The sequence below is a fragment of the Agelaius phoeniceus genome, chromosome 6 (assembly GCF_051311805.1).
Source record: "Agelaius phoeniceus isolate bAgePho1 chromosome 6, bAgePho1.hap1, whole genome shotgun sequence".
In the NCBI taxonomy this organism is placed as follows: Eukaryota; Metazoa; Chordata; class Aves; order Passeriformes; family Icteridae; genus Agelaius; species Agelaius phoeniceus.
Window position 1 is genome coordinate 30,033,038 of NC_135270.1, and position 15,169 is coordinate 30,048,206.

Consider the following 15,169-nt stretch of genomic DNA (forward strand, 5'->3'; position numbering starts at 1 on the left):
ATTAGGGGGGCTGACTGTCAGACCAGTCATAAGACCACAGGTTTGACTGATGCACTCATTTTAACAGAAATCTCAGTGCTACATCATAACTGCACCAGGAGCCAGATTTTAAGAACCCTAAACTCAAAGAAACTTTCCAAGGAGATTTGTCCTCAGTTTTATGCAGACTTGTAAGGAAAAGAAACCACAACTAGACAGTGGAAGGTGGCAGCAAACAGCAAGACATACCACAAAGTCCCACAAAACTACACCCCCAAGGCAGGATTAACATTATTCATGTTCATATTAATCTCTCTGAAACAGATCCCATTTAAAATCTCAGCAACCTTTTCTGAAAAACTGCTTGGGGAAAAAGTATGAAGAACGCAAGTCTCCCTCAGCCTGTGGCAACAAGCCCAATGGCACTAGGCAGCAAAAGAAAGTGTGCAGATTACCCACTAGTTCCTGTTGTTTATGAAGAACAGATCACAGCAGGTTAAGTGCAGCATGGAAAAGGAATGGCATTTATGGAAAATACAGAATACCAGCAAAAAAGGCAAAAGTCTTGGGAAGACAAACTGGTTTTAGTCATGGTTAATTCTGCACAAAAGTGACCTCAGTTTTCTACAATTAATCAAATTACTCGTATCTAGCAAACATTCTTATGTTGTGAATAACTCAAATTTTATCTGCCTGCTTATATTACTGTGGGCTAAGTGTAGAGAGATTTTGTTATAGGAAGTAATATTCCCCACACAGACTGAAACATAAAGACATAGCAATTCCAGAGGAATTAATCCGATCTGCTTCCCCATTTACAGTCATCCCATCATGCCTGCAAGTGGCATCACTTCTTCATCCTGCAAATGCCTGCCCCATTTGTAGATGCCTAAGTAGCACTAAAAGGGGACTTGATAAGATCTTTGCAATACACGTACTCAACAAGGGAAGCAGCACACATGTTGCATAGAAACAGTTACGACAGCCAGTGAACTGACAAGTGCTAGCTCCTCTTGATGCAGTACACAAACCCCATTATAACTAGTCATGCATAAGAAAACTGGAAAACTGATCAGCTGAGCAACAGAATTGGTGGCAACACTGATTTCAGTCTAAATTTCACAGGCAATCAAAACCAGACTGGTCATACAAGTGTTTTTAAGACATGCATGATGTCTCTCTACAAAAGGGTTTAAATGCAAGCCAAACTAAGGCCTTTGCCTTTAGGCCCTTCTCCCTTTCACCCTTGTTGCCACATCTAACTATGGTAGATCCAGCCCTGTGGGAAAGCAGGAGGAAGTAAGGTGAGCATGGTCTTCCTCCTGCAGTCGCTGCCCGCGTGGCACATGCTCTGGCAGAGGAGCTGCGTTCTCATCACCCCCTGCAGCCCCATCCAGTCTGCAGTGCCTCCAGCCCCAAATCCAGCACTGAACTGGCTACAGCTCCAGCAGCTGGAAAGGGCAAAGTTGAGCTGCTTGCAGAGGAACAGCCCCACTTTCAGTGTTTACCCAGAGTGACTGCAGTTTAGTTTTAATCAAGATAATTATGATGAACTACAAAAGCAATGGTTCAATCTAGTTAAGGCCAAGCAGGTTCTCTGAACATAGATACTACTACCTAATTCTCCCACATCTGTACCGCTCTTGTTTTTCAGTCCTACAAAAATTTCAAGAATTCCCAACACTTAATTAGTTAAATTAAATATCAGACTCTTGAAGTCTGATGGCAAGGACAATGATGTGGGTCTGAATACTACTGTGTTCAGTTGGCTCAGCAAGATGACCTAAAAGCAAGTAATCTACATCTTGAATGAGTGCTGTAACAATTCAGACATTTGATATTCTAAATATATGCATGCATCTTTGATCAGAATTTTTCTCCTACATAAAACTCCCTTTCAATAACAGTTACACAGAAAGGGGGAAGTTGTTGAAGGAGTCTCCCTAGCCAACTTTATTGACCCTGAAATGTGTGCATCTGCTTAAGACTCTTGTTAGGATGGGGACTCCATGTTGAAGAGCACAATGGGTATTCTTCCTAGAAACTTAATTGAGAGATGCTGTTCTGTTGTAGACTTCCCATCTGAGATTTTGGAGTCTAGATGGAGCAACATTCAGGTATTGAACCAGAATAAACTAACAACAGTCCAGAGCTGACTTCAGCAAGGCCTCAGGGACTTCACAAGAATACAGCCTCCCTGTAGAGCAGAACCCAGGAGCTTCAATTCTCTGCACAAGAGATGCAGTATCAAAAAATACCTCTACCAGATGAGATCTATTCATGAGTTGCTGGAAGCAAAACTGTTTAGACTGTTCACCAAAATTCTAGTCTTTATTCATCTTTTTTTAAATCAAAATTTAATTTGTTTTGACCAGAAGCTAAAGGAAATATTTGTCTCAAAAGCAGCCTGAAACTAGTTAGGTTTCTTGGACATTATTTTTCACTTAAATCTTATGCAGGGACAATTACCTTAAATGCTGCAATATAACTGATGAAGCTGGTTCATAAGGTATGTGGAACACAGGGTATTTTTATGAACCAAGGAATTATATGAATTTCAGTTAATTCCAGATACAAAGAGATCAGAGGCTTCCTTCATCATGCCAGGTAAAACAAAAGCACTTTATAGTGTTCACAGATAGAACTGAATGGAGGAAGAATGTGAAATACCACTTGGCTGCCAACTGACACCACACAATTTTTGTAAGCAGTTTCATGCTGTCCCTCAACTGGCAACCAGCACTGGCTAAGGAATGTGCCAAGGAAAAGTCCAGCAACTTCACCACAATCCAAACACTGGTACCAACCTTCAAAATAAACCTGTCTGAAACAAAGCTTTATCAACTATACTATCAGTCCAGCCTTATCTTTTATAAGGATAAAAATTTCACCTACTTTCCTCTCCAAGAGGTTGATGGACAGACAATAGACATTTCAAAGTTTGCTTTCCTTACCCTTTTTTTCTTGAACTATGAAATTTAACATGGAACACTTTGTTCCATGTTGGCCCACTGTGATAGCTTTTATAAACATTAGCCTCCAGTGCCAACAGAATCTGAGAAGCTCTACACAAAATCAAATTGCAACAATTGAAAGTGCACTTAAACTGCAAGAAACTGCAGCCATCTTCTCTTATCCCAACCTTACCATGATGGTCCACACAGTACAGAAACAGAATGCTGCTCTAAAGAAGCATGCAGAGTTTGCAGGATGAATACAACTTTTTCCACATCATCAAAAAACAAAAACAAAACAGAAACACTCCCACACACCAGATAATGGGAGGGTAAGACTGAGGGGAATAAAATTTTTGGTGGGTTATCACAAAAAAAAATCTTTCCTCTCCTATCCCCCCCAGGCATCACAAAATGTTTGAACCAAATCCAAAGTTCTCTGCCTTTCTCATCTTTTTTAAGCCAATATTGATTCTGTCTTGGACATTCTTTTAACTTCAGAAGACCCTGCAAACAACCAATATATCCTAAAATTTCTCCAAGAAAGAAAGTATCTAGAGCAGTATGAGATGTATGAAAAGTTAGGCAAAAAACATTCTGTGATTTACCTAAACCCACAAAGTAGAGGTCACAGGTTTTGTAGGTTGCAGGTTTTTAGCTTTTTAGATGCATGCAAAACTGAGCAGATAGCATGAAATTGTGTCAGGAAACTGTGCATGAGCCATTTTTAACAACCAGTTCAGTCAGCACTAGGACACTGCTCAATATGCAAGGGGTAACAGAACCAGGTATCACTCTTCATTTCTACCCTGCTCTGGCAAACTTCAGCAACTGAACAGTGAGGAATCAAAAACCCAAACAAAACAGTCTCATCTCTTCTCTGCCAGTCCTCCAAATCACTACAGGATATATATCACAAAAAGTAACCAGCAGAAGGAAGAGGCTGAATAGACTGCTTTTTCTCCTGGGATAGATGAAACAGAGGTAAGAGCAGAATCAGCTGCATCCACCCTGCTCTGTGTATGTAAGCCACACCTCTCTTTGCAGCCCCTCTTCATGGAAAAATTGACCTCCCCTGCAACTGTTTTTTTTTCTATGCAACGCTGAAAATTAATGCCATTTTTTTCTGTAATACACTGGAGCTGGATGCTATTGCATATGTGTATGTCTTTTAAGGTATTGTGACGGAATCAAAACTTCTGTTTGGTTAACAAAGTTCCCAGCTTTCAAATTTTTACCCAAATAACTGGGTCAGAGTGTGCACCCACTCTGCTATCATCACCTGGCTCACCCCTTAACACTGAATCTCCCATAGACACCCGAAGCCTGGCTGAATGAAGCAAATAGAAATTTTACCTGCATGAAAGATCCATCCTCATTGCATTCTGGGATGAAGACTGCTTCCTGAGGCTTCTTTGCCTGTTCCAGTGCTTGAGCTCTCTCTAATCGACACTTGCTTTGGCCAGCATCTACAAAGAGAAAAGCAGAACTCACATTGCAATTTGGCCTCTCCAAAAGCTAGCAGACGACCCACGCAGCTGCGAGGGAAAAACCCCCAAAACAAATAAATATGAAGTATAAAAGACCATTACCTGCACATTCACAAGGTAGATATAGAGTTATCACTCATAATCCTAAAGACAAATATGAACCCAGACAATGAAATTACAAGTCAGTTAATTAAGAACTGCCTAATTTCCTAGCCAATAGTTTTTATGGTCACCTGGAAGCTTCTTTCAACCAGCACTGGAGCACAATGCCCACACAATGAAATGCAATTAACAGCCTGAAACTGGATGGCTGAGTATCACCAAATAATTTAGGCCAAGCAGTGAGCAGTGTGGAAAAGAACTGATGACTCCCTCTTCTCTGAAGAGGGAAGTATCTCCCAGGAAGATACTAAAATAGCCAGCCATCCATATGAACTTCCCCCTCTGTATGGTTCAGATGAGGCAGATACACCATTTTCTGTGCTGTCCTGAAACCCAGCTTTTACCTCTAGTCCCAGTGCTTACAGCCAGGTGTGCATTACAACTTTCTCATATCAGTTACTCACTTTGGAGAAAAGAAAAAAAAATTGCTCTGCAAGCAGAGTTTGAAGGGGTTAAGATCTCAGTTCTTACTTCAGATGATGGCAAAGTGTAGCATGACCTTAAACCCTTCTAGGTGGAGCTCATGGTTACAGAGCATACCCAGATAAGTCTAACTCTAATGACTGATGGGTAAAAAGAGGGAAGTTCTGCCCTGTGGAGATCCAGATTGACTCAGTGTTTATATTTTAAAACATCAGGTCTAACAATACTGCTGTTCAGTCTAGAAAAAGAAGGGAAACAGTGAACATCTGTTTCCATGACACTCTGACACCAGAACTAGCACCTTCTTTCTTCTCCCATGAATCCACTGACCAAAGATTTTTAGTGCAGAAACTTCAAAATCTTTTAGCAGCACCATACAGTGAACAAGTTTCAATCCTCATTGTACCAGGCATGGAAATCATATTGGTTAACAAAAAATTCCACTGGATCCCTGAAGATCCCATTTTGTTTCATCAATCACATGAACTTTGACAACAGAATCACTAATACCAGCATTAAATTAGAAAGTCAGTCTGGGTTCTTAGAGCAACTGAGTTCACATTGTGTGGCAATAGAAGTAACTTCCATCCAAGCATCTCTAGACACAGAAATCAATGACAATGCTGTAACTAGTTTTGATAAAGACAGACCACAGCTTTCAGGCTGAGCACTTTATTTATACATCTGATGACTCAAGAGATTAAGTTTTTGTCAACACAGTTTCATTTTAAATAGATCACATTACTTCCCAAGAAGGATTTCACAAGTCTTCTGAAGTTATGAAAATCAAACTGTTCTCTCTGGAAAAAGAATGATTCAGGGCAATAGTATACAGTAAAGATGCCAGCTGCTTAGGCTCTGCATTAGAAAGCAACAGTACCTGTATCAATTCTGCCAATGACCACTGAGTGACTACAAGTTGCTCACCTCACCCCTGTGTGACCTTATGTCACTTCTCATCCTATGTCACTTATCTTGAGACTAATTTGTTTGTTGGGTGTTTGCAAAATACCAAAGCATGTGGAACTTTGATCTTAGGTGGGCCCACTATGCACCTGTATAAAGAGTGAAATTGTTACAGAATAAAAAAGAATAAAATTTACACTGTATGTTTTTTCTAGTTTTCCATCAGCTTTGACATGGAATTTCCTTTTTGTCTGCTTGCCAATGTGACCAGATGATCAGACCTTGTTTGCACATCTCCAGTGGAGGATAGTCCTGCCAACTGATCTTCCAAACGTGCTCACTCTTTCAGCTGAAAAGGAAGAACTTGCAATGCTTTTAACTGGAACGCCTATCACCTGCAGATCTCCTGCTCAAGCTTAAGAATCTAACCTTGCTTGGCATGACAGGGGACATTACTACAAAACCAGATGGTGTGCCTGCACTTTCGTTCATATCTGCCTGACTGAAAACACTTTCAACTTCTGCTTCACAGGAGACAGCTAAGTAGCAAAAAAAAAAAAAAAAAAAAAAAAAAAAAATCAGCGTGGATTATGGAGATGTGCACTTGCAAGGAAAAAAACAGGTGTGAATTTCTTACATGACAATCAAACCACAAATTCCCAAATTAAAGTGTTTTCTAGTCTCTATATATGAGGATACAAGACTGCAGACAGGCATTTCTGGTTCCTCTCCCGAACATAAAACAGAAGCATAAAGCACTTCCATATACCATCTGCTTTAGTGCTGGCACACTCACAACTACAAGACTGAAACTGAATACATCAGCACTGAGCTGGTAGAAACAAACATTTTGTGAGATCCCCCACAGTACAAATACATTAGAAGTCCAGGCAGAAGGGAAGCTAACCCATTTCTTGTCCAATTTGTCTAATCAACAAAGAAACATGCACAAGATCAAGGCCTTACTTTCAGAAGATAATATAAACACATCATTGCTAAGGCTACCATGTCTCTCCTGGCAATTTTAACAGGCCTTTATAGATTGAACTCTCTACTCCCACCCAGCAGAGCACACTTCAGAGCACACCACCACCACACCACAGTGTTGAAGAGCTCATCGTTGTTGCAGCATCTTCTGCACTTCAATCGTTGGCTCAAGCAGTGACTCTTCCCAAATTGCTGCTGAAGTACAGAGAAGAGAGAGTTTTTCTCCTGTTCATGAACACTCAGGACTGATTACTTCTCCCATCCTCCCTCACTGATTTCCAAAGGGCATGCCAGTCCTTTTACAGCCTTGATTTGGAACACCTTTTTACCATGCTGGGTGGAGAGGTGCATGCATATTGCTATCTTTTTTGTCAGTCTTCCACAGATCAGTTCCAGTAAAAACAGTGCCTTTAAGATCAACATTTACCAGTTTGTTTTTAAAAGGACTGTCAATCCTTCTCTTCCTCACTCCACAGGCTGGTATTTTTATAATGTTTGTATCAACATGTGATTTCAGTGAGATGACTTCACCTTGCTATTTTTGCTTTGTTAATTAGAAAATGTAAAGTATTACATAAGTGCCAAGAGTTTAAAAAGTAACTGTCAAATAGCTCACCCCAAATAAGATGCATTGCAAATTTTACTAAAGCCTGATCTTATGATTGTAGGTTCATATACCCTATTCTGCATTTTGACTGCTTACCCAAGTGTTTCAGCACTTTCTTGACTGTTTTTAGAAATGTTATCTGGAATATCAAACACCATGGTTATAAACCAGAATGGCATTAATGCATTCCAGTTTCATGGTTCAAGCAGACTAAATTGGACACTTTTCCCTCCATTACATTAGGTGAAAAACCAAAACAGCATAACTGCTTTTGAAAGCAGACCTGCTGAATTTTACTTTAAATATCTTCAAACTTGGGACAGATTCACTGTAGCTCAGAAAGCTGCCTTTTAAAGAAAATTAATTCTCAAGCTGGCAGCTGGCAATGAGGAGATTGTTAACGACAAGCGATATTTTTGACATCCCTGGCCTAATCAGCAGAATGCAGGTGCACATAATTTGGATTTTGCAATGATATTGGCTAGTTACCATGGCTGATCTTATCCATGAATAGTTTATTCAAACAAGACCACCATGTCCCTCATAATACACACACTGCACTCCTGAACAGGCTCCAAGAATTCCAGCAACCTCTCTTCAACAGGCCGAGGCAGAATTGACACCATACAACATCACAGTATAAAGACCCGAGCTCTCCTAACAACACAAAGTAAAACATCTCCAGGATTCACATAACACTAGCAGCAAATCAATACGATGCAACCACTAAAATCTATTAAAGCTACTTAATTTTAATTCTCCTATGTTTGTATCCAAAGTTCATATAGCAAAAATTGATCCAACTATTTTCATTTCCATTAGGTAACTGTCTCATACAGGCCAGGTCTCCACCAGACATGAAGCAGTTCAGCTACACTAAAGTCAGCACGTTCATACCCATCTACTCAATTATCTGTGTATTTGCATAAAATAGGCAAAAATGGATCTCAGCAAACTACAAAAACATGCCTGTCTATTGTACAGGATATCAATCATTAGTCACTCCTCACTGTTTTCCACTTCATTTGGGCCAAGTGCTACACCAGGAATCTGAAACTTGGTCACCCACAGAGAATGGTTTGTGTTGGTAGGGACCACTGGAGGTCATCTTGTCCAAACTTCCTGCTAACATAGGGTGCCTTGGAGCATGCTACTCAGGACTGAGTAGAGACAGCTACAGATATCTCCAGAGGAAGAGACTGTACAACCTCTTTGGGCAGCTGTTCACGCAGCTCTCAAACCACTTCACTGTCCACATGTCCAGTCTGCACTCCCTGAGCTTTCCTGTGAGGATATCATAGGAGAGGGTGTCAAAAGCCTTCCTGAAGTCCAGGTGGACAACACCCACTACTCTTCCCTCATCTATCCAGCCAGCTGTCCCACCATAGAAGGCAATCTGGTTGGTTAAGCATGACTTCCCCATCCACACTGACTACTCCTGGTCACCTTCTTGTCTTCTTTTCACATCAATGCACTTTGCTCCTTTTTTGATATCCATATTGCATTCCTACTCCAGAGTTCCCTAATTTATTCAGAACATGCCTAAATTTGTGAAGTGATCACAAGAGACATTTTAGATTTTACTAACTGCTGCCAAGGAAGGACATTCTTACTCACAATCAAGGGAGAATAAAGCAAATTTGAAGACAAAACACATGGATCTAGTGAGCAGACAAATTGGTTTCAAAACATCATCTCCTTCCAACAAAAATAGTAGGTAGAGAAGATTATCTTCAAATAATCCACCAGTCAGAAGACCTGCCTTTCTAGCACATTAGCCAAAAGCTGTGTTCATTTACTGTGTCTCAGGAGAAAGGCTGAAGGTCCTGCTACAATCTCCACCAGTAACTTACAGATGGGTTCACTCTACACAGTAACTTGTGATAAGAGCAAACTCTGTACCAGCAGACTTATTAATCCAATTAATAAATCTAAAAAGAACTTTTAGAACACTTCCGCATAGTAATTAAATAAGCCAAAGAAGCTCCTAGAAATCAACCAGTTCACACAGAACTTAAATGTATTCTAAGCCACAGATACATACCAGTAAAACAATCACTGCATAAATGACTCTTGGCAAGCTGTCAAGATTAACAAGTATTTGTCCTTCACCGCCGCAAAGTTGTGAGGTATAACTCTTATTTAACATCAGATATTATGACGCCTCCTGAGAAAAGATTCAGGTAGCATTGCTTGGCTGTGTATTTTAGACACAGCTATAGCATCTGGAACTATTCTCTAGAATCCCATCAGTGAGGCTCCATTTGTCAGGGATGCCATAATTTGATCGCTTTAAGCTACTCCTGACTCTTAACCCTTCGTGATGCGTGAGGGTTTCGAGGGAGTCCAGATAATTTAGCACTGAAGGAATTTCATTGAAAAGCATGTGAGGAAGCTAGCAACAAACAAGTGCCAAATAAGGGTTATAGCTCCCAAAGGGCTGGCAAGATTTCATCTTTAAAGGTCCTTAGATTCTTGAGAGAGAACAGAGCATTAACTTGAATCAAAAAGGTTCTGTTCTCACTATGGAAACCATTCTGTTTTCCTTGGCACAAGCACAGTTCAAGCCATCAGCATATACACTGGAAGCCTATGATAATCTGGGCTGCAAAACTATGCCTTGCTGTCCACAGGATACTTTCTCTTCTACTTATTTTAATCGCCTGCTGTTTTCCCCTTTCAGAGAGTGAAGTGCAAGTTAAAACTTCTCATTCCATAAGGATAAGCTCTTGGGTGCAGTATCTCTCACAACTGTATGTGGCTGAGCTCAATGGCCCTTGGGATCCCTTACACTTCCATGGGAGTGCTCCTGCAGAGCATGTGTCATGCACGAGGAGTGAAGGCTGTTCAGGGTATACCCAATGTCCTGCTGCAGTACAGGGTGCTCAAACACTGTTGGAAATACCTTCCTTTTTGCAAGTACACAATACAGACCTGGCCAACAGCCTGCAGTTCAGCACAGCTGTCTCACAACTGCCCAGATTTGCCAGCAACTGTGATCTTTATGCACTAGAGGTCATGTTCCTAATGCAGCTAGAAAAACAAAATACCTTTCAAGAGCTGCATATATGGAAATTACCAGCTAGGTTAAATTTGCATGTGATAGTTGAAAGAATATTCCTACTTCACAGGGATTGGCAGGAGCGTCAGTGGGTTAAAAGCAAGATTTGCAATTTAAAAACACTCCCAGGCTGTTAGGTACTGTATAGTACCACAGGGTAAGAGGAAAAAGGAAAGGAGAATGCAAGTTAGCTTCAACTAAACATTACAGTTGCATCAGAAAGCAGAAAGAAAATATATCTTACCTGTGCCCAAGACAAAAAAATGTCTCAGTTACTTCTTTGGGACTCTGGAATCACAATATGCAGTAGGCCATGTAGTTTGGGAAGCAAATTTTGTCTACTTCCATAGACAGTTTAGCATATGGATGTACTGCATTTCAGATCTCATGTTTTAAGCAATTGAACAGTGCCCGTTTATATGCCAATATCAGCTATGGAGCTGCTTATTTAAAACAGCCTGCTCAAGGAATGAAAGAAAAAACAGGACTCTCACTATACTGCCTCTTATTGTGACACTCAAAAATGCATCACTTGCAAGAACAATCCAAGTGCCTCTCAAGCTCTGTGAAGAAAGGTTCTGCGTTTCCAGTATTTAGAAAGAAGCCTGATTCAAAGGCCTCAATCCATACTAAGGGAGAAGCTGCCATAAACCAATGCAGCAGTGGTGGAAACACAAACAAAAAAATCATATGAGTAAGTTTTTTCCAATGAGAAACTGTTTAAAAGAGAGCAATATTTGAAGTCAGGCTCATAATTCACCTGAACTATAAAGTTTGTCAAGACATTGAAAAGAGTTTTCCATTTTATATCAAGTAATTCTAACAAAGATACATTTTTACAATAGTAAAAAAAGCCTTTATAACTAAATTCCAGGCTTAAATGAATTCTTTTTATCCTGCCGCATGGATTTTAATGATTTTGTCCTGTCACATTAATCCACTGCCAAAAACACCTGTGCCATCTGCCCTCTGAGCCAATTGTGCTCTCAGAAAATGGACTCCACATTATTTTTCACTTCATTGTAAATGCAAATCACTTGTGTGACAAGAAACTTTTTTAAAGAGTTATTGGTGTCAACTTCATCTTTAGACTAAGAGCTGAATTGAGGGGCAGTATTCACACTGCCAAGTAGATGTGTAACTGCAAAGGTTAAAAAAAAAAATCCATGTAAAGCCTTGCATGCACTGCCTTCTTAAATAGCTCAGCACAGAAAGGCTGCGTGTGTCTTAAAAGGGACTAGACATCTAGTATGCATCAGATTCTTCCCCACTCCAAATTCCTGCCAGTCAAAGGTGTCTTGATTCCTCATCAGCACAGGTAGCAAGGAAGACGTCTGCTTTCAGGATTTGGTTTTGTACTTCCATGGGTCCAGCTGTTTCTGTCTGCAGAAATGTATTTCAGCCCTTTTCCAGTGATGCCTGCGGCTCCTTTGCCTTCTTTCATTGATAATTCAGTCAGCTCATACTCTATTGCCCAAACCGAGACTCAGACACCCATGCTTGCAGGAATGCACAATTCCAGCTCAGATTACTCTCAGAGCACGGTACTAAACTCAAAGGTCTAAGAATTCAGTTTCTTACAAGGTCAGCCCCCCAGTTCTCCTCCCAGAGGCATTTGGAATGCACCTACCTTTGCAGCGGCCGCGGTGTGCGACGCTCAGACCGGGCTCGCGGCACTTGGCTCTCTGGTAGTCGCACATGGACTCGTACGTTCTGCCGTCAGAGGCGCACAGCGGCTTGGACTGCGACCGCGAGCAATGCAGGTTACACTGCGGGTCTCTGTCACGGTCGCTTATTAAAAACTGAAGGACGTGGAAAAAGGAGGGAGAGAAAAAACAGTGGTTTGGTTTGGTTTCCCAAAACTGAGCACGGTGTATTTTTTTCTTTATGACAATAACAATACGACTATAATGCATTTTAAGCTGCCTAACAAAGCTGACTTTGCCTGAAGGGAACTTTAAATGAAACACGTACATCTTTAAAAAATATTAACGGTCTAGTCCATTCTTTTTAATAAAATGGAAACATTACTCACTCTGCCTCACCTCTAAAAAAGTAAGATGTGCAAAGCCAAACACAACCCACACGGGAAGGGCAATACTGAGTCACAACAGCCTAGCTTGCCCAGTGCTGTGCCACAAACAGTATCTGGTACTAGACAATTTTAGTCAGACACATAAAAAATTTATCACCAAAGACGGAGGAATACAAATAAACTATCAAGATTGGCCTTGGTAGTTGAACCATGCATGTTACCAGTTTTGTATCAGTAATGTTTTTGAAAGCATTGTTTATATCATCTGTGAATACCACCAACTAGAGCATACCTGCACACTCCCTAAAGTCACCTTTTGTTCCTTCCTGATGACACCCAGCACAGCTGGCAACTGCACTTCATGCATCCCACAATCTAATTGCACACTATGTGAAAATCTATTTCCTTTCAGAAGTTTGAATTTCTATCATCTTTCTGCATGCTTCTTCCTGGGCATTCCATCATGATGCAACCCATTTTGTACAAATGTGGCATCCTTTGCCAGTCTTGCATAGTCTGAATAATCCCAACCTTCCTACTTCTTACCCAGACCACTTCTCTCCATATCATGATCACTACTGTTTTCCTTGGCATTCTGCCTTATTTTTGGTGATGGGGAAACCCACAATGCACATGAGTCCCCACCTTTTGTCTGCTTGTTCCCTGCAAATCCCAACATCTGGAAGGAGTTTACTGCTGTACCCTCAACTCTACTCTGAACTGCCTATAGGGACACCCAGGTCTCTTTCCCAAGTTCATATTGTTTTCCTAAGGATCCAAACTGAAGGTGATCTTTCCATAACTACTTGCTTGCAGAAATTTTTGGCAAGTCATGATAGTAGCAGCCTTTTTCTCTTTCCATACTACCCCACTTAGTGGTTCGTCAGACCTTTAATTATTGCCCAAACCCAATCACTTGCTCACAGGAAGATTTCAGAGGATTCTTCAAACAAGTTCCATGAGGATTAAGCAAATAAAAGGCAAGTCAAACCTGCCTTGCACTTCCCCATCCCTACCTCCCATTTCTACAGCCCCTTGCAAGCCTGGGGGCACCAGAGCTGCTCTCTAACACACTGATATCCCAGCCCACTGTCAAAGCAGTTCTGAGCTCAGCAGTTCAGAGCTGGCTGGCAAATGGGCACTGACTGACACCCTGCCTGCATGCACAAAGCCACAGCTCTCCAAGTGTGTTGATAGCTGGATGCCTTACAGGGAAGTGTGAGTCACTGCCATAATCACCTTGGTGTTACAGTTTCCTACAAAGCTGTCTACTCTATGCTTTGAGGTTAAAACTGTTGAAAAAACATTGCCTGAAGCCTAGTTTGGGTTGGTTTTTAACCACTCCAAGAACATGCATCTCTGAAATTTGGTTGCTGGTAGGTTTTTTCATTACAAAAAATTTTTCTCCCCAGTTAAATGAAAAACAATTGAGAAGTTTCATATTTTCATACTGTACTGCTGGATCTTTTGAAGACTAATACATTACTAAACCCCCTATTTAAACATGACAGCTGGGAAAAGTAAGCAAGGTTTGCATTCGTTTTACTTTTGGTGGGGCAAACATTTTTTAAAATCTCCTCTGTCACAGACTTGACATATTTGTTACAGCACGGTGTTTTTGAAATGTTTTTGTTCCTTTTCTGCAACACATTCTATAACCTGGCAACACCTGCTCCAAATGGGAAATTGGAAAATTTAATCCTGAAGGCAATTTTAAATTGTTTATAGAGACCTGGACTAGACTATAAAAACACTGTAAAGCTGGACCAGATTTTTTTCTTTTCAAGGGTTGGACTATCACAACTTAACTTGGAATTGCTCTGGCTACAGTAATGTCTTTCTGTTGCCCCCAAAATGCAAATATTGGTAGTGACTGTAAACATTCAGCAAAGAGCAACAGACTGAAGATGCTGAAGCCTCCTCCCAGCATGGGAGGTCAGACACTGTATGTATAAACAGACTTGCAAAGCAGAGCTGCCTGATAGGACAGTATGGTGCACATGCAACAGTTAAGTATTCAATTCAACACAGGAGCCATTCTGGTTTAGAAGGAACACACAGATCTCCTATTTATCACAACTGGAGACTTGAGTTACAGACATGAAACTTTTTGCAAATTCCTTGTCAGAAGCTGAGTTCCACAGGTATGAGTTAGCCAGAGGTTCAACAAGAAAATCTGGAATACTGGTTCTCATCATCAAACACTATTACCAACTTATTAATAGTCTTCTTGTATCATGAAAACTCAAGCCTTCTGCAGCCTGTACCAAAATATTTAGTATAGAGGGGACTTATACATCAAGAACGCCCCTTTATCATTCTAAAGAATAGAAAGTTGTTCTTAGGGCTGACAAACAAGTTAAACCTAAGGCTGTGGAAGAGCTTTCCTCAGGTGCCTCCTTGCAGACAGAGAAACAACTCGACATTGATTAATTATGAGGGCCTGAGGAAACATGCAGAGCACCCCAATGCAGTCTGTGAAGTTCTTGCCTACCTAAATTAAGCCAAGAATCATGTTATTAGAAAAAAAAAATTAAGAAAATCAAAAGCCTTTTTAGCATTTGT

General features: G+C 40.7%; 1 protein-coding gene across 7 annotated transcripts in view; it reads right to left on the reverse strand.

Moving 5' to 3' along the window:
- SMOC1 (SPARC related modular calcium binding 1) overlaps positions 1 to 15,169 on the reverse strand; it is a 128,867-nt gene that overhangs the window by 75,583 nt on the left and 38,115 nt on the right. For all 7 annotated transcript variants that reach the window (XM_077180285.1, XM_077180284.1, XM_077180282.1 and 4 more), the window contains 2 exons: positions 12,200 to 12,371; positions 4,290 to 4,402 (listed from right to left, as the gene is read on the reverse strand). In XM_077180285.1, coding sequence (XP_077036400.1) covers positions 4,290 to 4,402; positions 12,200 to 12,371 — 285 coding nt within the window. The remainder of the gene's footprint in view (positions 1 to 4,289; positions 4,403 to 12,199; positions 12,372 to 15,169) is intronic.